General features: G+C 43.0%; 1 protein-coding gene across 2 annotated transcripts in view; it reads right to left on the reverse strand.

The window, feature by feature from the left end:
- The window catches only part of LOC137571188 (cytochrome P450 2B11-like), a 203568-nt gene that overhangs the window by 96265 nt on the left and 83582 nt on the right, over positions 1 to 23721 (reverse strand). Inside the window, exons 7-9 of one of the 2 annotated variants that reach the window (XM_068280007.1) lie at positions 20760 to 20901; positions 13514 to 13698; positions 9047 to 9188 (exon numbers count right to left, since the gene is read on the reverse strand). In XM_068280007.1, the coding sequence (XP_068136108.1) occupies positions 9047 to 9188; positions 13514 to 13698; positions 20760 to 20901 (469 nt within the window). The remainder of the gene's footprint in view (positions 1 to 9046; positions 9189 to 13513; positions 13699 to 20759; positions 20902 to 23721) is intronic. The other variant, XM_068280008.1, reaches the window with a different exon arrangement.

A 23721-nucleotide genomic window follows, 5' to 3' on the forward strand; every position in this document is an offset into this window, starting at 1 on the left:
CAGTTTTTTTACAAACGGAGCGGGAGTTCCATAGAGCCCCAGATATGGGGAGGGGAGAGCTGGGAAGAAGGGGGATGTCAATAAGATTGTAGGTGTTCTGGGAAGGGAGGTGGTGAGGTTTGTTATTGGTGGAATGAGTTGTAGTCTGAGCAGTGTGAGGTCTAGGAGTGGGCCCTGGGTTCGGTGATATGTCCGCAGAAGCCAGAAGGAGTAGTAGGCAGAGCAGAGAGATGTGGGGGTGGGACTTGCGTGTATGCAAGTTAGGTTTAGTGAGAGCAGAGGAGGGGTAGTGTGAGCACAGAAATAGGAATAGTTCGTGGCTAGAGAAAAGGGGAGACGATAGCAGAGAGGGAGCAATCTGTATGGTGTTGCTGACAGTGGGAGGATGAAGTGACATGTGGATTTTCAGGAACAGAAGGCAAAAAGAAGCGGTTGAGAAAGACATTTTAAACATTCTGAAGGGATCTACAGGGCGATTGATAGCTGACAGCAGGAGAGTGGGGTATGTTTAGAAACAGGAATTGCAGAAACAAGCAAGCATATGGTGAAACAGATAAAAAACAGTTAAGTAGCAAACCATGTGATCAAAGTGCCGAGTCTCCTGGCAGTTCCCTCTGTTCCCTTCTGGTTCAATTCTGGTCTAATTTGGGTCTTTAGCTGTGCACTTCAAATCATGCACTTAAAATTAATGCACATCTGACTAAAGTCATATCTGACTTAGAGACTAGATTAAGTAGACAGCAGAGCATGGACAGGGAAGGGACCCAGGTGAGGGAGGAAGGGTCCAACCCCCCTCCCTACTTGGCTGCTACCCCCCTCCAGCTCACCTCACAGTGGGCCCCCCAATGGCCAGGCCGGGGGGGGCGCATCCTCACAAGTTTGCCTCAGGCAGCACAAAGTCTAGAACCAGCCCTGCATGCTCCTCTTCATGCATGAGTGTGACCATACTGTGCGAGTACAGCCACGCCTGCACAGTAAGCTGGAGCCTCTGTGCTGCGGCACAGGCGTGGCCACGCTCATGCAAGAAAAGGAGCACGGCTCTGATTTTAGGGAGAGTATCAGCAAGCAGCAGGAGACTGGAGGTCGGACAGTGTAGTAGGAAGCCTCTGGAAGATTCAGAGGTTTCCCTTTCCTTAGGTACATGTTTGCTTTTTAAACTTATTTAGCCTTGGGTTTTCTGTAAACATGCAATCAGCCATTGAGTTTCCTGTTTGCCAACTTTTTTTTTCCATCATTAAATGATTTTTATTGAAAATAAAGCCTCAGTTAAACAATAGATACATTGCGCTAAACTTGAAGGCATAGCCAACTGCAAAATATTGGAACGTACCATAATGTATACACACATTTTGAATAATAAAATGCAGTACAGATACATATAGCATACCATAATATGAATCCAAAGCCTACATACTGACTTTTTCTGACCCAACGGGTAGTCAGCAATAAGCTTAAAATGGACTGATGGGGGCTTGATTCACAAAAGAGTGCTAACTTAGCACGGCCGTTTTCGCGTGAATTTCGCATTGCGCGCGATCGCGAATTTTTGCACAAAACGATAATGTTTTCATGCGAAACGCGAATTTCCCTTGAACTGATTTTTAAGATTCAGCATTGTTAGAATCTCTGGAAGAATGGTAGGGGGTTGGATTTTTTTTAAAGCTATCAAGTGGTTAATTCTGTGATATGTAAATAGTTGATTTTGGGGAAGGTCATATTATTGTGTTAACATATCAAAAGTTTTAAGTTTGGTTGTTTTGATAAATAAATCTGAGAAAAGAGAAATCCCTGCGTTATACCATGCAGATAGTGAAAGATTAGGAGAAAAGTGCTTGAGAACCTTGATATTAGCTGTAATATGTACTGAATTGTTTACAGGTGGTGGGTGTTTAATAAAACATTCCCAAGCTTTTAGTGTAGTCCTGAATGGTAGGGTATTGGGAGGTTGGTATTTTGGCACTCATTACGATACTAATTAATACGTCTCTAATATTGCACTCTAGTAATTTTTGTTCCAAAATAACCCAGGGTTTTGTGGATAAAGGGTTCCACCACTGTCTGGTCATGTCCAAATTAGAAGCTTGATGGTACGATTCTATAGAGGTAGACCCATACCTCCAAGACTTTTTGGGAGTGTCGTAACCTAATAGGAGGTTCAAATTTTTTTGCCATTCCAGACAAAATTATTTATACATTTTTTAATATCATCAAACCAAGATCTATTGATAGGGATATGGATTATTCTAAGCAGATATAAAATCTTTGGTAGTAAAAATAGCTTAAAAGCTGCAATGCGGCCTGACCAAGATATTCAGAATCTAGACATTTTCCGACATTCTTTTTTAATTTCGGCTAGTAGTGGAATATGATTATGCTTAAAAAGATCTGACGTTGAACTCGTTAATTGGATGCCTAAATAAGATACCGTCCTCTCTGCCCAAGCAAAGGCATATGTCTGTTTAATTTGAGTGCTAACTGCTGAAGATAAAGAGCATTCTTGCGCTTAAATGCATATGGATGTTAGGATGTATGTGAAGAGGTTATACTGTGTGATTGTCCATGAGCTAGCTATAGAATACCCCGTTTCCTGGCCTGAGAATTGTCAACAGACTTTTATGTGGGAGGTCCCCTTTAAATGTGCGATATGCAATAAATGTGCAGCCAAAAAACAAGCTGTTTAAACTCCATATGGGAGCGTTCCAATATGGCAAGTTGTTCATTCTTTATGTGGAACTGCTCTCCGTTTTGCCGGATCAATACCTTATTGCCTTACTGATTCTATAAGTAATATTGAAAGTCCCCTTCTCGGTAAAGTTATTTATGCCCCCGCTGACTGCCAACAGCTATTATGATCATAGCGGAGATTGACCAATAGCGGTGGTATGGAGACGACAGAGGAGGAGGTCCTGGTGAGATATAAGTGACTGCACAGGGAGGAGGGAATTACACCCTGAAGAAACGCCCACGGCGTGAAACGCGTCGGTGGGCGGAGTCTAAGCCACGTCTGGCCGTCCTGACTATTCCTCACATGGGACTACCCTACCCAGGAGCCTTTGCTGGCAGCAGAGCGAGTGCACTATCCGGAGGAGCATGAAGACTGCTGCTATAGCTGAGCTGGGACGCCAGCCAGCCCCAGTCCCACGACAAGCCTGCTGTCGGCCTTTAATATATGGCGACCTAGCGAGGGGGGCCCCCAATAACACCAATCTACTTACCCACTCAGCCTATGAGCTTCTAAACAGCGCTGTGGAAGTTTGCATCCAGATCGGTGAGATCCATCCTGTACTATTATGACATGCATGCTTATGCGTTGCTTGCTGACATGTGCTAAAAGCCTAATTTAGAATCATTGCATGCCTATCCTTTCATGCATGGCTATGTGTTGAGTATTGAAGTTTGCTGGAGCTTTATCAACGAGATATATTGTGCTTTGCATGCCTCTGTATGATGAACGCTGTTTCCCATTACCTGCTCTTGCTATGTTTGCTCCATGAACATTTGCATGAAAATCAATTAACCACCTGAATCCACATATCAAGATCATTGGAATTGCGTTATGCTGCACTTTTACATGAAAATTATCTCAGCGCAGAGACTCAATAGATTAGATAGAGGGGTTTTGGTGTGCTTGGAGTGAGTGGAATGTTATGACTGTATGGCCGACCATGAATAATGCTATTTATGACTCAGCAACATTCCTTCCCCAATTTTTATGTTCCCCATTCTATCTTTCCCCTTTTTGATAAATAAAGTATTTGTACAATTGTATTACACGTGAGACCAAAATTCATTGTCCTCGATGAAGATAAAGTTAGACCCAGAATCTGAGATTTATGTTGGTTTAATTTATATAAAGATGCTTCTGAGAAGCTTTGTAATGCTTGGATTAAAGGAGGGAGAGATCTTAGAGGGTTTGACAAAATTAAGGCCACGTCATCTGCGAAGAGGCTTATCACATGAGATGAGCCTTTATGGGATATACCTGAAATTAATTAATTGGAACATATTTTTTGTGCTAGCGTTTCCATAATGAGTACAAATATTATAGGAGACAGGGGACAACCCTGGCGGGTCCTATTTGTAATAGCAAATGGCTTGGAAATAAAACCTGCTGCATTTACTTGAGCAGAAGGGACGGTATATAATGCCATATAGGCTGATACAATTAAGCCTGAAAACCCAAATTTAAACAATGTTGCTCTAAGAAAATGCCAATGCACCCTGTCGAACGCCTTCTCCGCATCCAATGTAAGGAGCAGAGAAGGCGTTCGGCAGAGTTCTAGATATCTCAAGATGGTGATCATACGTCTGGTAGCGTCAGAAGCTTGACGTTTTTTTGTGAATCTCACTTGGTCATGATCTAATAATGAGGGAGTAATATTCATGAGCCTAATAGCTAATATTTTAGCGTATAATTTTGTGTCCGAATTTAACAGCGAAATTGGTCTGTAGTTGGATGTAGAGCTCTGGTCTTTCCCTGGTTTAGGCAAAACTGTAATCATAACTTCAAAGTACTCCACTGGAATTGAGCCTTGTGAGGCAAAATTATTGAATAGATCTACCAGGAGGGGAGATAGTATTTCCGAGAAGTGTATTAGGTATTCGTTACTAAACCCATCTGGGCCCGGAGCCTTGTTACGTTTGAGAATTTTAATGCTGGAGAGGACTTCAGCTGGAGTGATGGGAGAGTTTAATGACTCCAATTGAGTTGAAGATAATTTCGGAAGCTCAATAGAGTTGAGGAAGGAGTCAATGACTTCTGGAGTGGAGTGTAATATCTGAGGGTCAGAATTAAGGTTATATAAAGCCATATAATATTCGCAAAATTGATCTGCTATTTGTTTAGGATTCGTGATTATGACTTTTGTTACTGGGTGAACTAGAGAATGAATTTTTGTTTTGGCTTGTTTATGCTTTAACAGCTTCGCTAAGTACTTCCGTGCGTTGTTGGAATGAGAGTAGAAATTAAGTTTAGAATTATGTAGAATATAATCGTATTGGGATTGTAGATGTATTGCTAGTTCTTGTCTAAGAGAAAATAGTTATCTTTCTAGTGCTAAGGAGGGATTTTGCTTATGTAATTTCTCCTGCTTTTGAAGTTGTGCTACAAGTAGTGTGTATTGTTTTTGTCTTTCTCTCTTAATGTAGGAACCTTGGTGAATAAGAAGGCCTCTCACAAAGGCTTTATGGGCCGCCCAGACAGTAGCTACTCCAGTTTCAGAAGATCGATTAAACTGTATAAATTCTTGGATCTGGGATGCTAGTTTAGATCTAAAGTGAGGATCAGTTAAAAGAGAAGTATTTAATTTCCAAAGAGCCGGTTTAGGAACTGAAAGTTTGTCATCTAAAATAATATGTACTGGTGCATGGTCAGACCACAATCTGGTGCTAATAGAAGTTTCTAATACCTTTTGTAGAAGTAATTTATCTGTAAGGAAAAGATCTATTCTCAAATAGATTTTATGAACACTGGAGAAAAAAAGAGTAATCTCTTTCAGAGGTGTGGTATATTCTCCAGGGATCATACAAGCCATTTCAGTGCAATTGTTTATCAATGAGGGTAATTGTGCGTGTAGATTTGGAGGAGGAGTCTAATCTTGATGGACAGGCATTAAAATCTCCTCCTATAATTATTTGGCCCTGTTGTATTGATTTATCCTTTGTACACAGTTTTTGGAGGAAAGAGCGTTGACCTGTATTGGGGCCATATATAGAGCAACCAAGGTAATCATATCATTATTAATAGTGCCAACAAAGATAATACATCTCCCTTTTGGATGACACACTACATCTGTTGGGACAACTTTAATATCTCTGTGGAAGGCCATTAGAACGCCCCCTTTTTTTCGAAGAGGTGCTGTGGTAAATTAAAGGGAAAAGAGAGTGAGAACATAAGTGACTGTCTTTGTCCAGTAGGTGGGTCTCTTGAGCCAAAACAGTTTGTGAGTTGTGTGTCCCAATTTCCTTCCACAGAAGATGCCTTTTGTAGGGCGAATTGAGACCACTGCCATTAATTGATGTGATTTTTAGAGGCATAATAAAAATAAGCAAGCATAGTTAAGCAGTGAATCAATATGAGCTGAGGTTAACCTGTGCCAAGACCTTAAAAGTAATAAGATATAACAGGAATAAGCATAAAAATAATTAACAATAAAGATAACATCAATAACTTGCATAGCCATAGCCTTCGAACTTGGTTTGGCATATTTTGTCTATAGACAAAAGAGTGTGACATAGTTCTAATTGCACACCCTAACTTTGGGTAACACCTGGAGTCTGCGCAAGTACAGAGCCTGGCCTCAAGGACAGGGGAGCACTGCTAATCTTGCATCGATGCGCCGTGTCAGCGTTTAGCTTGTTGTTGCCAGACTTGGCTAACTTTAGCTGCGTAGGATGCGTTAGGACTGTTGTTGCGTTCTGGTAGTTGAATGAGCAGCTGCTTAAATAGTTTATATCCTGAGGTTGTGGAGGAAACCACATAATGCTTATTTTGATAAGAAAAGAGCAGTTTAGTGGGGAATCCCCATTTATAGGGAATTTGCAGATTTTGAAGTGCCTTGGTGAATGGTTGAAGATCTCTTCTAAGTTTAAGGGTAGTGGCTGACAGGTCAGCATATAGGTGTATATGGTTGTATGGTTCTGGTAGGGAGCCTGCTTTCCGTGTAGCTTTTATAAGATTTTGTTTCACATGATAGAAGAGAAATTGTGCCAGCACATCCCTAGGGGTTGAATCTGGTAGGTGCGCAGGTTTGGGGATATGGTGAGCTCTGTCAATTGTTCTTTCAATATCAGGAGTGTCAGGGAGGATGGACTTGACAAAGGATTTGATAAATTGTTTAAGTTCATATGCCTGGACTTGCTCAGAGAGGCCTCTGAATTTAATATTATTGCGTCGGCTTCTATCCTCCATACCTGCCGGTTTTGCTTTTAACAATGTGATGTCAGAGGATTGAGTCGTGGCAGTGTCCACCATATTGTTAAACTCCTTAGAGAGCTCTTCTATCTTGTCTTCTGCATAACTGACTCTTTCTCCTAGGGAAGCTAGTTCTGTGTGAAGATCTGCAGTGAGAGCAGAAATGTCAGCCATAAGGGAGGTGCGGAACGAAAGGAGAATATCCTTGATGAAAGTTTGCGTAGCAGTGGAGTCTGACGTGGGAAATGTCTCTATAGAGAGAGCTGTGCCTTCAGTGTTATGTGTAATGCGCGCCATTTGCCTTACCCCCTCATCTGCACAGTCCCTTCTCGGCTGTGACTTGGCTGGGCTGTCGGAGGGAGATGATGAATGGTCTTCACATTGTTCATCTCTACCTCCATCTGTGTGGTCATCAGAGCGAGCGTCCGGGACTTGAGCGTGCGTGCGGGCACTGTTCTTAGCGACGGCGCCATCTTGGGCCTGTGTAATCCTTCGGGGAGGCTGAGCCTGGAAGTAGTCTGAGACCTTTTGCAGGAGCTGCGACCCTGTTTTCCTTCTCCTAGATGGGTCCGTCTCGGGTGGCATTTCCTCCTCCATTTCGGCGGTATTTGGCTGCATGGAGCGCTGCTGTGAGCCGGTTTGTCTGCTCGTAACCCGGAGCTTAGCTAATCCACATTTTCCTCCTTCTGTGTGCAAGCCACGCCCCTCTTGTTTGCCAACGTATCAGTTATAGAATGAGTTTTCATTGGCCATCATTACATGATGCTTGATTAAACAGGGCACTGAATAGGAGATACAGGATATGCAGTGTACATCTGTTGTCAACATTTTAAAGTTTCCTTTTTGGCTTACAAAAGTTTAAGCTATAGTTCCATCAAGGATTTCACCCAATGTCTGAAGGGTTATTGGTCCCAAACTGCAACCGGTCATCACTGCATTAGTCAAAGTGTTAAAATTAAAAAGGGCTCATAACATTTTCATCCCACTCCTCCTATAGAAAGTTGAGAAGCACTCTGAAATTCTAATCCTTAAAGTGAACCTCCAGACTAAAAATCTACTCAGCAGCACTGAAAAGGCCTGATGTTTCTTTATCAGTTTCACAGCATCAGAACTTTGTTTCTCTTATACAAGCCTCATTTTTAGCTGCACAGAAGAAAACTGCCCGAACATTTTTCCCCTGATGCTGTGCAAAGCATGATGGGATTTCTGATGTTGTTGTTCTCGTTCTGCTGTTCTGTTGCAATATTTTTTTTTAACATTTTGAATTTGACATTTGAAGCCTAGTGCATGCATCTGGGAGGGGTTATCAGGACACAGGACAGTTGGAATTGTGTCTTAAGCTCCCTGTCACCTCCTTTCAACCAAAAAGATGGCTGCCCCCATGACAAAGATGGCAGCCCCCATGAATCACAAACATTTGCCTGTTCTTTTAAAACAGAGTGGGTAAAAAATGATATCACCTATCTATTCTAATTAGCATAACTAATGTAACTTAATGACAGTATGTTTGTTTAGGCTGAAGTTCCCCTTTAAGACCCAAATGAATTTTAACCCCTTTTCTTCTCACTAATAGAGCTTTCTGTTGGTGGTGTCTGGTTGCTGTTGCAATTTTTTTGTATTACAAATGATTATTTAAAAAAATAATAATTATATATATATATATATATATATATATATATATATATATATATATATATATATATATATATATATATATAATATAACCTTTTTTTCTATGTTGCAGTCCTTAAAGTAGGCAGTGAAAATCAGACAGATTGGTTTTTGGATTAGCCTATCCATCTCCTCATGAGGAATTCACAGTTATTTCTTTATTTACAAAATAACTTACTGAGTGGCATTTAGTCAGTTCAACTGCCAAAATAGTGTGCAAAGCAGTGGGGAAGTTGGCTGACATATTTATATACATCCTTTCCAGGGATTGCTTTTTTAAAGAATAAAGATAATACTCAGTATCCCCCATAAAGAGATGGACTCGCTCAAATCCTGTCAGATCCATCAGCTTTTTACTATCTAATAAGTGACAGTAACATAGCAAAATCGTAATTGTTATCAATGAACTTTACCATTTTTTTGCAATAGTGGTCCTTTGATTTTTATTCACAGTAGAATTACCTATTGAAAATGGGATGAAGGCCTCATTCTTTATAAACGTTCCTTCTGCATCCAGAAAATGTTCTGGGTAGAATTCATGAGGTTTCTTAAAGTAGGCTTCATCTGTGAGTGCAGAGTACAGCACTGGGAGAACAGTCATGCCCTGCATAGGAGAAATACACATCAGTTAAAGGATACCACAACCGAAGGGTTGTGGTAAAATTGATTGCATCACTGGGTTGGTAGTAAGCAGCACATACCTCCTGTCCCTCCAGCCCCCCTCCGTCTTTGCCGTTCTCACGCTATCCCTCCCGGTGTTGTGCGACTTGCTTGAACTTTGCCCCGGACATACTGCGCCCTGTGCGCACAGTATGTCCTTCCCCCTTCACTTTTGGCCGGCGCATAATGCGAGGCTCAGAAGCACGCTGTCCCCCCTGTGCTGCGTGTGCGCTCCATTACACTGAGCGTCACATGACGCTCAGTGTAATGGAGCGCACACGCAGCACAGAGGGGACAGCGTGCTTCTGAGCCTCGCATTATGCGCCGGCCAAAAGTGAAGGGGGAAGGACATACTGTGCGCACAGGGCGCAGTATGTCCGGGGCAAAGTTCAAGCAAGTCGCACAACACCGTGAGGGATAGCGTGAAAACGGCAAAGACGGAGGGGGCTGGAGGGACAGGAGGTATGTGCTGCTTACTACCAACCCAGTGATGCAATCAATTTTACCACAACCCTTCGGTTGTGGTATCCTTTAACAATAAATAGGTATATGATACACCACTGTTAGAAATCCTGCTTTACATGGTTGCACCTGCTGGTGGTGCTGTTCTCCTGGACTTTTGTATTTTCACTGTTTACCTGCTAGTGGCTCTCTGCTTCTGGACAACAGTACTTTCAGTATTCACTAGCAGGTGGTGTTCATGCTATGGACGCACCTACTCATCATGCCATCACCTATTGCCATTTGCATTTAAGGACTCTGCCCACCTTACCTTAAAGAGGAGCTGTCAGCCATACTATCTCAAAAAACAAAAAAAAACAAACACATAGTAGATAAATACTTGCTCTACTTACATAACATATGTATTGCACTGTCCACATTTCAATTTTAGTGATTTTTCTATAGCGAAAAAAGAGTAAATCCTTCTTAGGAGTCTCCATTTTAACTGTGTCTATCTTGAAGCCAATCCTGATGTCATTTCCTTCCTTACGCTCCTCTGCCTGATTGTGTATGCATTGCCCGCCCTCCTCCCAGTCTTCAGACACTCCCACCGAGCTCTACAATGGAAAGTGCATTGTCTCAGCATGAGAAATATTGGCCAATCAGAGAGGAACAGAGGTTTGGGAGGGGAAAATAGGAGGGGAAAATGCTTCAGCCAATCAGGCTGCATTAGTTAAGTCTGAGGGGAAAGTAGAGAAGCAAAAAAAGACAACCTATCATGCCCTGTAACTTCCAATGTACTAAATAAGACTCAGGTAAACTGGGGAATGATCATTCATCAACAAGAAAAGTAATAGTGATATTAACTTTTAGATTGCGTGGTTAGCATCCTTATTACTTGTTTACCAGATAAAAATAAAGAATTGATTTTTGATTTTATGCCTGACAGTTTCAGCTTGGCACTCCTGTTGCTGTGTTCTGTGCTCCTTGCTCGGAAACCATTGTTCTGATCTGACCTCCTGGTTTTTGTCCCTGCTTGTTTTGACTCTGATTTGCCTTGCGCTTATCTGCTTTTCCACCTTGTCTGTATATATATTTGTATAGTTAGTTAGATGTCATTTGGATTGCTGTGTTTTATGTTGGTTTCACTGTGGGGTTTGCCATTGTTCGTGTCACGATCGCTTCTGCATCATGTACTGCTGTCTGCAGTTGTTTTGCAGCCCAAGCAGTTCTGATGTCATTACATGCATTTGCTTACATAGTTTTGGTTACATTCACACTAGTTGCTGATTCCTTCTGCAATCCCTTCCATGCAGGCTGCATAGCTGGTAGCATAGCCTTTTCCTGCTACCAGGTTGTGACTGATTATCATTCACCTGTGTGGGAATCTGCATGTCTGCTCCCATTGGATGACCTCAGTATAAAGATCTGCTTCCTGCAGGACTCCATGGGCTCCAAATCATAGTTTCAGATCAGTCTGTTACTCTGTATGCCCCCCCCCCCCTCATTCCTAGTCCATGTGGACTGCACTGACTCCTGCGAAGGGGTCAGTGAGTCCTTCTAGTCCTATTCTTGTTAACCAGTAATTGTTACTTTGCTAGTCTTGCATTATATATCGGTTCATCGACAATATATACGCATACTAGCGTGTTTGTTATTTTCCTTGTATTCATGTTACATTAATACATCAGTGTCGCTGATATATACGTACTCAAACTGTTTATATCCTGTGTTCAGTCAGTCAGTTTCCAGCACGTTTCGGTAGGTTGCGCTTAGCGTGATCACCCGTGCTTAGCTAGTTAAATCCTGTTCCTGTTACCGTGTGTGGATTGCGCTCACATCTGCGTTGAGGTAGCAAATCCTTCTGAGTCCTGTTCCCTGTATTGCTCCAGTTCCTAGCCAGTTTTCCTTGCTTATGTCATATATCGGTTCACCGCCAATATATACATATGTCCAGGGGCGTAGCAATAGGGGGTGCAGTGGTAGCAACCGCATCGGGGCCCTTGGGCCAGAGGGGCCCTGAAGGGCCCTCCCTCAACCACAGTATTGGCTCTTTATTGGTCCTGTGCTCATAATAATCATTTCTATAGATACATTGAATAGTAGTAATCATTATCAAGCTGTTCCCCATCCCCTTCTTGCACCTCTGACACTGTAGTTGCCATTGACAGTTTTTGGTGCGCCGTATCAATTGTTATGTATAGAGTGCTTGGGGGGCCCCATTGTAAAACTTGCATCGGGGCCCACAGCTCCTTAGCTACGCCACTGCATATGTCAGTCAGTCATTTGTAGTTTCATTGATAGCTGTAATTGTAATACGCTAGGATAACATACCTAATGTATATTTGTGTGTATTACATTGCCTACCTTGATTCTGCTATTTCCTGACTATTCTGTCCTGTCCTTGTGAGGCACGCCACCGCTGTAATCGCATTGGCTGCCTCATTCCAGTCTGTCTTGTTATGGACGCTTTCTGTCACTAAAGCAGTGACTAGTTAAGCAAGCGTTCATTCTGTTATCTGTCCTGATCTTGTGAGTTCTGGTTTATGCACTCAGCGCTACCTTGCGCTGAGCCACTACAGTGGAAGGATTGTCTGTGGCTGTTCGGATCTACGCCTGCTCTGTGCGCCACATCTCCTGTGGGAGTCAATCCTCTCCTCCACTAAACTGGGGATATCCTGGTTCCTTGTGCTAGCGTGTGTACCTCCTTCACGTCAGGATATACACCACGTGCTGACTGTGGAGAACATACCACCAAGCGTAACAGTTTGCTTGTATATATGGAAAATAAATATTTACCAAGGCATTGTCGCTAATCCCATTGGAGCCACGCAGCTCTTCTTCCTCCTGTATCGTGGCCCTGCAGTAGCTGCGAAGCCCGCCCACGCATCTGCAGTAAGCCTGAGCTGCAGGCGGATGGTCTCACGTGGCTACTGCACGGCCACGATACAGGAAGGAGAGCTGTGTTCCCCGATGTAGAGGGGCCACTCTCAGCAATGGGGGGCTTGGGACATCTGAGGGAAGCCTCAATAGGATCTGAGGCTTCCCTCTCCTCAGGGTGAAGTGTTATTTTTATACCCGGCTTGGTCTCGGGATTACTTTAAAGGGCACCTGAAGCAGAAAAAGTAAAAAATAGATGATTACCTTAGTAGAGGGATGCCTCTGAATACTCCAGAGGCTTCTCGGAGCATACGCATTGTTGCGTCGTCCTTGAGCTGGGCGCCGGGAGAACCGAATGACGGCTCTCCCTGCTGCCGCAAAATTCCCCGGCGGCTTTAAATACCATTCCCCCTCCGAGTTGTCGCAACTTGGAGGGAGATGTAATTCAGGGTCTGGCTGCCACTGGAGCCCTGAATTACCCTTGCACGGGGTACGCAACATAACATTGCTGCTATGGGGCACCTGGTTTCGGTGCCCGGCGGTGAGCTTCCAACTACTTAGGTAAGTATCCTTTTAACTTGTCCCTCAATGACTGAAAGAGTCAGCTTCTTTGGGGAGCAATAATGTCAATGATGACAGTCCCTTTCTGCTAGTTCACATTATCTAAAAGCAATAGTATTTCCCATGTGACATGTCCCCTATTGTTAATATTATTATTTATAGCACTGACATCTAGATTAGATCAATCAACAAATAAAATGTTGTTGCAAAGTTTTATGCAGTGGAAACTAGACCAATCCAATTTGGCGTGCATACTGCGCCTGCACACAACTACTGCGCAGGCGCAGTACACGCCAGATGAAGTGGATGCGCGGGCACAACCTTTCCACAACAGCATTGTTACACTAATTGCCTTTAGTGGCAAAACTAAAATGAAAGTAATACTACCTTTGGGATAAAATATCCTTTGAATGTGAGATCTTGAGTAGTTGCATGTGGAACACCATTAGGTGCAATACTACCAAACCGTTGTATCTCGTGGATGACAGCGTCAGTATACGGCATCTCCTTCCTGTGCTCTGGCTGAGGCGGAGCTGTGCCGATTATGTTATCAATCTCCTTCTGGACTTTTGCTGCCAAAATATAGATATTTCATTTATTATAATTAAATGCTATTGACACACTAAGGGGTCAATTCATAAAAGGCTGTGTGGTAAAAAAAAACAGGTAGGGAAAATACCGCATTCAGGATTTTAGACTTGTGTGTGCTATTTCATCAACATTTTCACAGCTGCGATAGAAATGCGGTGATTTACCGAACTAAACTGTCGGTAACATGAGGAGAGTAGCTGCCTGAGTTGTTACATTTGCAGTTCTCCGTGCAGAGACAGCGTTACAATATAAGAGGCATCCCAACTTCAATTTAGATGTGCATGTTTTGTTATACTGCCTCTGCTTGTCCTGAATCTGCTCTGTATCGGTCTATTAATCTTTCTAAATAATCTATTTAATTGTCACAGCTTAGAAGAACTTCAAGAAACTTTACACATGCCACGCTTTGTGGTGTTCACCTCCAGCAAATACACATTTGAAAAAAAGGAACCCAAGAGGTTAAACACACAGCTTAAGGTATTCAGGGTAAGCCTTGTTCCTCTGTCTCTGCTGCTGCCTGGGGGGAGATCTCACCGCTTCTGCTTGTGAGTCACACAGTCCCACGCTCTTACAACGCTCTTATCACCTCTTCAAAGCAGGGGGTATTGTTCCATGTCATTACCGAGTGTTCTAATCTTTATCAATTGACATTTACTGACATGTGTTGAAGTAATTACCGCACAAGTCGGTAATTTACCTCACTGCTCTGGAATTTCAGCTTTTCATGCGGTAACAGCTTTTATGAATTTACATTTTCCTAAGTGCTCGATAAAGTCAGCTGTTTTCAGCATTGCCGCGTGTGGTAATGCTTTATGAATCAAGGCCTAAGTCACCATCACCAAGTTGATAATGTGTGAGATAAAAAGGCTAATTGTAACAATTTTACCTTCCAGCGGCGGGTCCCGCAGCATCTCCGGCGAAGGGACTTCCGCTCTGCCGTCTTCCAATGGTGTCCCCGGGATCCCTCCAGCGGTGAATCAAAAGCCACGCATGCGCAGTTCCTCCAGTCGGACACGCACGGGGCAGAGCAACCTTTATAGGCTAAGGAGGTGTGTCTGACAGGAAAGGCTGCCATCCTGGGGGCGGGATCTTGCTCTGCCTCTTGGGTATTTTAGGCCAAGTGGGTCATTTGCTCACTGGCCCTGATACTAATCAGTTCGCTGGTTATTGGCCCTAGCTAGTGAGAGTTTGAGAGCAACATCTCATATATTGTGCATCAGCGTGATATATATGTACTCTAGTCAGTCAGTTTTGTATATTATTGTAATATTGAGTATTGTCTTGTGTACCGACCTTTGCCTGCCTCTTGAATACGAATCTGCCTAGCTCCTCTGTACTACTGCCATCTGATTACTGTGTACGACTCAGCCTGCCCCTGACTTCACTGTTTGATCCTTCCAATACAACTGACATCTGACTTATGTGTATGACTCGGCCTGAGATTTGACTATGATTTTGCCTAGCCCTTCTGTACCTTAGCCATCTGCTCACGTGATTGACCGCAGCCTGTCTCTGACTACGCTATTCCCACTAGTACTGTGATTTGCACTTGTTACGCTAGCCCTCTTCACGTATCAGCGTGATACTAATTGAGCCCACCCTTAAAGCAGACCTGAACTCAGTACTTCCTCTCTGCTCTAAAAGATAAGCAACAGTATAATAAACTTTAAAGAAAAAACATTTCTTTGTTACAGTTTACAGAACTCCTGCAATAAATCTGCAGTGTGTCTACTTCCTGCTTTCATGAAAACAGACAAAGGGTTGACCTCCTGTGTGTACATATTAGCTGTGTCTGCTGAGTACTGCCAATTTTTTTTTGCTGACACAGCTGAGAGATCAAATTATACCTGTGAATAGCTTGAAAGTCGAATTTAACATTAGTTTTGCAAAAATGAGTGCAAAAAGAATATTGGCATTTTCTCCCATCACTGGGGAGAATGTGTTTTCTCATACCCAATCAGCAAATTATGATTACGCGAAATTTTGCATACATTTTTGCAATTACGCCCATACTTAACTTCAGTTTGTAAATTCAACTGACTTCATATAATTATTCATAATTACACATTAATTTACACGTAACGTATGTGTAATTTCGTGCAGGGCCGGATTTGTACTTTTTTCCACCCAAGGCCACTATCACCAGCCGGCCCCTGACAAACAGCAAACCCCCTACCACACACACTTTTACTGATCCCAGTAATCAAAGTTGAAAATGCTTATTAGAAAATGCAGTCTTGCTGAACGAGCAATTTTTCAATTGATTGGATTGAAACGACTTCAAATGATCAATTTGTCGTTTTATCAAACTGTTTTGTAGATCGATTACATCTGAAATGTTTGGAAAGGTTATCATTTGTATCCCATTTATGGGCCAAATTGATGCTTTCCGCTCTGATAGGTTGGAGCTGGGTGGAAGGCAGACTTAAGGTGCGTACACACATGCGACTAAAGTCGTTTGTAACGATCGTTCCCCATTCTTTATCAACGACGATCGTTACAAAAAACGAACCACCGACTATTAAGGCAAACGACGAACGAGCCAAATCGCTACAAAAGAAAGTTCTGTCCCGGCGGATTTTAACCAACGACGATCGTTTGCAAAAGTAGTACATCGTTGGAAACGGTCGTTCGTACTAGGCTTGACATGCGCATTTCACTATTTCTCTGTGAAACTTCTCATTTTTATGCGCAGGCGCAATAGTTGCTTTACGTGATGTAACGTTCGTTCTAACGATCAGATCGTTACACACCTTTTAAAACTATCTTTACTTAGGTCGTTCTTTCATCAATTAAAAGTTCGTTCGTCGTTCTCAACGAACGATCGTTGTCACATGTGTGTACGTAGCATTGGACTTGAAGAGCGGCCAACTGTGATGATGAGTGACAGCTCAGGTCACAGACAATAAGCTGCTCAAGTTTGCTTCCCGGTCATCCCCTGAGTCCCAGACACTTGCACGACTGCTGCAGTTTCCATCTTTGGCAGCTTGACTGCATGAGTGTGCCAGCCCAAAGCCCGCCCTTTGTTTCCTGGTGCCCTAGGCCATGGCCTTTGTCGTCTTGCCTGAAATCCAGCCATGATTTTTTGCCGACTTTGGCGTTGAATAGTAAAGCCCCCATGCATGCTATTGCTACTAATATTGGTACACATGTTAAAGTGAACCTCCAGACTAAAAATTGACTCAGCAGCACTGAAAAGGCTTGGCGTTTCTTTAACAGTTTCACAGCATCAGAACTTTGTTTCTCTTATACAAGCCTCATTTTTAGCTGCACAGAAGAAAATGGCCCGGGCAGTTTTCCCCTGATGCTGTGCAAAGCATGATGGGATTTCTGATGTTGTTGTTCTCGTTCTGCTGTTTTGGTGCAATTTTTTTCTTTTTACATTTTGAATTTGACATTTGAAGCCTAGCGTGTGCAGCTGGGAGGGATAATCAGGACACATGATAGTTGGAACTGTGTCTCCTGCTCCCTGTCACCTCCTTTCAACCAAAAAGATGGCTGCCCCCATGACAAAGATGGCAGCCCCCATGACAAAGATGGCAGCCCCCATGACAAAGATGGCTACCCCCATGACAAAGATGGCTGCCCCCATAAATCACAAACATTTGCCTGTTCTTTTAAAACAGGGTGGGTAAAAGATTATATTACCTATCTATTCTAATTAACATAACTAATGTAACTTAATGACAGTATGTTTGTTTAGGCTGAAGTTCCCCTTTAAGGTTAATAGTGGGTACAAGTCAAAAAAAGAAGACCATGCAGTTTTTGAGAAAATCTTTTTTTTTTTAAAAATGCAAAGAAAAATGGTGTTCAAACTCAAAACATGAGTTTTAAAAACATTTTTCTTTGTATGTTTAAAATCAAATTTCTCAGAAACTACAAGGTCTTTTTGAAAAATTCTTCTTTTGAGTTGTACCCACTATTCTCTGCGACATATTTTGGTAGCAATAACCATGTATGGGCGCTTTGCTATTCCCCACCAAAGTCGGCAAAAAATGACATTTAATTTATGCGTAAACTCATGCCTAATTACAAATGCTTACAATTAAATACTAATTAATTACGCATTTTCCCGAAATGTTGCGTACACTGCGTAAATGTGAATTACGATGCTTAATTATGCATAGGCGTCATTTCTGCTCATCACTACTCATTTACAGTAGTCCGTAAGTTTAAAATGCATGACAATGCATGAATACAAACTTATGAATGGGTGTGTGTGTTGCTGGGCATTTACGCGCATTTCCATAAGTTTCACCTCCCGATGAGTTGAAATGCACTGCAGAGCAACTCACTGTTTGGTGTGAATGAGAAGATGAAAGTTTATGGACTTTCATGTTCCCTTGTCAAACCAGGGATGAGCAGAAACTACGCTAGTGCTAATTTACGCATCGTAGTTTGCATCTACGCATCGTAGTTCGTAGGTGAAGTTGCAGAACTACGCTTACGAATTTACTAGTTACTGGACTGAACTTTACCCAGTTGGCTCAATCCTGGATTAGGAGAGCTTTTGCCGGTGTAACTCTTTCAAGCAGGTACACCACCTCTGCGCCACATAAGTGTTGCTAGATTCAGAAGAAAGAGGCACTCCACAGGCATGAACTTGCGTTCAAATTTATTGCATGTCGATACACACTACATGTTTCGGGCTCCTGATGAAGGGTGGAGCCCGAAACATGTAGTGTGTATCGACATGCAATAAATTTGAACGCAAGTTCATGCCTGTGGAGTGCCTCTTTCTTCTGAATCTAGCTTACGAATTTACGCGTAGCGAAGTACCGCTACGCGTAGCTTATGCTTACTATGCGTAGTTAACATGTGTATTGCGTAGTGAACTACGTATGCATTACTCGCGTCTATTTTTCCGCGTACGATTGTATGCTTACAAATTTACGCATTGGAAAGGGGAATGTACGCATAGAAGAGTTCCCGGGATAAGCATCTAAAGAGGAATTAATGCGTACAATTTTCTGCATACAGGTAAAAGCATCCGCATACACTAAGCTTCAAACTACGCGTAATTGTGAAATGCATACGAAGCAAATATTTGATTTCGAAGACGTAGTTTGGCGAAGTGTAATTGCGTAAAACTACGCGTAGTTCCAGTGTAGCGAAGTTGGCTGACTATGACCATCCCTGTTAATTACATCTTAGTAAGGGGGCTTTTAGGACCATTGTAGTCCCTTACACATCCCAATGAGTTCTGGGTCACCATGAGCTTGCTGGTTAGTCTGTGCCTCTCGGATTTACAAGCCCTACTCCATAGAGCCAAATTAATCCATGCCATGCACTGATGAGGATCAAACAATCCGAAACAGTCTGTATGCATGTTGGATTATTATGGCTCTGTACATATTAACAAGCTGACACATCATTGCATTCCAGCGGTTCTGGAGGTGTGTTTAGCTTCTAAGGGTACAATGGTTAATTTGCATATATTCAGCAGTGGTGCCTGGGAGACATCTCGAGCTCACTCCAACCTGAATTATCGCAAATTCTTTCTGTTTTAGGAAAGCAAACTTTTGTTTTTCTGTTAATTATGCATAGGCGTCATTTCTGCTCATCGCTACTCATTTACAGTAGTCCGTAAGTTTAAAATGCATGACAATGCATGAATACAAACTTATGATTGGGTGTGTGTGTTGCTGGGCATTTCTGAGTATTTCCATGAGTTTCACCTCCCGACGAGTTGAAATGCACAGCACAGCAACTCACTGTTTGGTGTGAATGAGAAGATGAAAGTCTATGGACTTTCATGTTCCCTTGTAAAATGCACACAATGTGCAGTGCATCAGAACTCACTGCAACTTACTCACTGTGAATGAGCCCTAAAGTCCAAGTGGAATCATTTTGATTTTTTTGTACATCTTTGGATTAATAACTCCAGTCACTCCCAGAGGCGGGACAAGGTCCTCCAGCATCCAAGGCTGAGACTCCAAAGTGCGCCCCTCCATCCCTCCCACCCAAGCTGTCACACACTCATTGCTATTACACTAAGAGGTGCCACAGGGTCCACAACCTCCCCAACACCTTAAAGGGGAACTGAAGAGAGAGGTATATGGAGGCTGTCATGTTTATTTCCTTTTAGACAATACCAGTTGCCTGGCAGCCCTGCTGTTCCTCTGCCTCTAATACTATTAGCCATAGCCCCTGAACAAGCATGCAGCAGATCAGGTGTTTCAGTGGTTCAGACTTATAAGTCTGATATGACAAGACTAGCTGCTTGCTTGTTTCTGGTTTTAATCAGATACTACTGCAGAGAAATAGACCAGCAGGGCTGCCAGGCAACTGGTATTGATTGAGGCTTCTTGCACACCAAGACGTTGCGTTAGGTGCCACGTTAAGGTCGCATAACGTGCACCTAACACAACGTATGGTGCTGCAAGAGGCGACGGTAGAGTGAGCCGCGTTAGGCGGCTCGATTCCTATAATGTCTCCCAGAGTGGCGCTGATTGGCCAGTGGGACCACGTGATGCGGAGCGAGACACTCCGCATCACGTGGTCCCGCCGGCCAATCAGCGCCCGCCAGTGCAGTGAATATTAAGTAGCCATGTGCGCGGCTACTGTAGCTGGCTCTCCCCGCCTCCTCTCCGCCCCCCACTGCGCATGTGCAAACAGTCTAACGCGGCTATAGTCGCTCCAACGCCGTAGCATGCTGCACTTTGCGGAGAACGTGCAGCGTTACATGTAACGCAACGTGGGCTGTGTGAACAGCCCACTTGTGTTACATTGCTGTGCGTTGGGGGAGCGTTACAGGTGCACTAACGTGCGCCTGTAACGTCTTGATGTGTAAGCAGCCTGAAAGGAAATAAACATGACCGCCTCCACATACCTCTCTCTTCAGTTCCCCTTTAATATCTAGTTATCTGGCTTGCAGTCACTGCTATGTATCCCCTTTTCTTATTTCTTTCTGCTTCAAACACAATTAGGAATGACAGCTGAATGAATTGTGTGCCCCCTCCTACACTGCGCCCCGAGGTTGAAGCCTCTCCAGCCTATGCCTCGGCCCGGCCCTGGTCACTCCTATGAATGCATTCCTTACCTTGGATATGTGGATATTTCATCATAAGCAGGAGGCCCCATCTCAGAGTGGTGGTGGTTGTCTCCATGCCAGCAAGAAACAGATCACCCACCAGAGCCGCCAAGTTGTCATTGTGGAAATACTTAGAGTAGGGTGACTTTCTCTGCAGAAAATAATTTTAGATAATAATAATAATATCTTGATACAGGTAGTCCCCGGTTAAGAAACAAGATAGGGCCTGTAGGTTCATTTTTAACCTGAATCTGTTCTTAAGTCGGACCACTGTGCCATCTCTGTCCCCTGTACCTCCTCTGTGTGCCCCTGTACCTCCAGTGCCCCCCTCTGTGTCACCTCTGCTTTTGTACCTGCTTATGTAAGTTTAAAAGCCATTTTTTCCTTGAATTGTTTTTAAATCGATCTTCTCCAAAACTACAAGTCCAATTTGAAACATTTTCTTTTGTGCTTGTTCCCATGGAAACACAGAATCCATGTCATTTTTATTGGCGGGTCGTTCGTAAGTCGGGCGTTCTTAAGTCGGGGACTACCTGTACATCAGTCTGTTTTTTTTGTTCATGTTTTTACCCATTACTACATTCATGTGCACTTCAGGACAAGGACCTGAACGTTGTGCTTCAAGATTGTGGGCTTTGCTTGAAAGGTCCACAGTTATACCTTGGTAGTGTTCATGCTGGGCGTTTTTTGCCTTTTTTTTTCAATTCCCAGTGATTTCTGTGCGTTGGGCGTTTATGGTAAGCAATTTGTAACCGCTTTTTTGGACATTTTGCGATTTCTAAGTGTCCTAGGCCTTATTTTTAAAGGGAAAAGGACCTAAAAATCCCAGAATTACTTCACAATTAGACTGACAGGGGAAAAAAAAGCCCACAACATTGCTGACAAAAGCGTTTTTTCTAGAGCTTTGCACTTTTCCTGTACCTCCTATTACACAAAATTGCCCCGAAATTGGTCCATGCAGCGCTTTTCAGATCAGAAAGCGATCAGAACGCCCCAATCGGAACTAGCGCATAGGAAAGCTTGCAGGGTGCTTTTGAAAAATTGCCAGCCCTTAAAAAAATGAATAATCACCTCTAGTGTGAACAAGCCCTAACAGTGATACCTTTTTGGGTTAAAGTCCTTCAGAACAACCACTTGTCAAGAGGGCAACAACCTCACTACCGTAGGGATGGTCGGAAATGCCTATTTCCGATTTCGCAAAAATTCCAATTTCTGCCAATGCCGATCACCAATTCCGCAGATTTCCGATTGTCTGATTTACGCCTTTCTGATTACGTGGAGTTTTTTTTTAGTCATTTTTTGCATTCTCTGATCGGCCAAATACTTCTGAGTATTGGACCAAGCAGAGAATGAAGAATTTTACCGCGGTAATTGGGTTACCTCAGAAATTTTAGGCCAATCCCAAGACTCAGAAATACCGAGTAGAAACCAAGTTGAGTGATTTGTCTAAAATTACCACAGCAATCCAATTTTCATGGAAAAATTGTGCGTTTTGTAATTGGTCCAATGCTTCAGGCCAGCTTCACACGGAAGCAGTAGATTTGGGCGCATGAGACAAGTGGACAAAAAGGGCGCCCCATTCACTTCCATTATAAATATCGTTTAATGGGCGCTGAACGGGGAAAATAAGGCGCCGGAGATTTTTAAGGATTTATAACGGCGCCCGGAGATTTTTAAGGATTTATAACTATGTTTGTGATGATTTAAGTTTACAAAATGAGCCCGTGACGAATAACGTTTATGAAGATAATAAATCACTATTTCTAAAACATTTCTAACACATTATTATCCACCCAAAAAAATAATTTACATTTTTTTTCTTTACATTTTTTATTTATTAATGTCTGTAAACCATTATTATCCATAGGGGGTTTTAGGTTTAGGCACCAACAGGGGGGTCTTAGGTTTAGGCACCAACAGGGGGGTCTTAGGTTTAGGCACCAACAGGGGGGTCTTAGGTTTAGGCACCAACAGGGGGGTCTTAGGTTTAGGCACCAACAGGGGGGTCTTAGGTTTAGGCACCAACAGGGGGGACTTAGGTTTAGGCACCAACAGGGGGGTCTTAGGTTTAGGCACCAACAGGGGGGTCTTAGGTTTAGGCGCCAACAGGGGGTCTAGGGGTTAGGGATAGGTACAGGGAGGGTTTTTAATAAACGAAAATATAAGTTTCACTTTACAAACAGGGAAGATTAACGTTTTAAGAATTGCCGATCTCATACACATTATTTAGTGATTTATAAATTCTTAAAACACTATTTATAAACGAAATTCTACACAATAATTTCTATAAACGATATTTCCATTTATCGTTTATACCACGCGCCCTTTTTTCCCGACGCCCTTTTCGTACGTACGCAGCTTCACACTGTAGATTAGCCTTCGGGGATTATCGAGTTAGTACGCGATAATTCCCATCTGGCATATGGCCAAAAAGGAAGAGATGGACACTTCCTGTTCGGCAATCGATGCCGTGTGTCGAAGCGTATCTCTAAAATATTATTCGGCGCATGTGCGGCGCTAATAAACTGCGGCAGATTTTTTAAATGTACGCGTGTTAACATAGACTTACATGACTTCCAGTGCGATGCAGATTAATGCAGGATGCCCCAGGTCGTGTGCGGTAATGTAGGTATTGAAGCACCTTGGATAGGGCACTTCCAGCGCAGCATACTGCAATGTGAGGGGTGTGCACTCCCCTTTAGATTAACATTAGGCTGCGGTGGAGTGCGTTAAATTTACCGCACCCGCACCCCAATACGGTAAATTTACTGCACCGCCTCAGTGTGAAAGGGCCCTCAGAGTTCTGTGATTGGGCTAAAATTAGCGAGTTGTACTAAATTTCCACAAAAAAATGATTTCCAATAACCGATCAGGAGTGCTGATTTATGAACGGATATGCGGAGATTTCAACTCCATGGAATGTGAATGAGCGTCCCTGCTCTACAGCTACCAATTCCATACTCATGATTTC

Source organism: Hyperolius riggenbachi, chromosome 4 (genome assembly GCF_040937935.1).
Source record: "Hyperolius riggenbachi isolate aHypRig1 chromosome 4, aHypRig1.pri, whole genome shotgun sequence".
In the NCBI taxonomy this organism is placed as follows: domain Eukaryota; kingdom Metazoa; phylum Chordata; class Amphibia; order Anura; family Hyperoliidae; genus Hyperolius; species Hyperolius riggenbachi.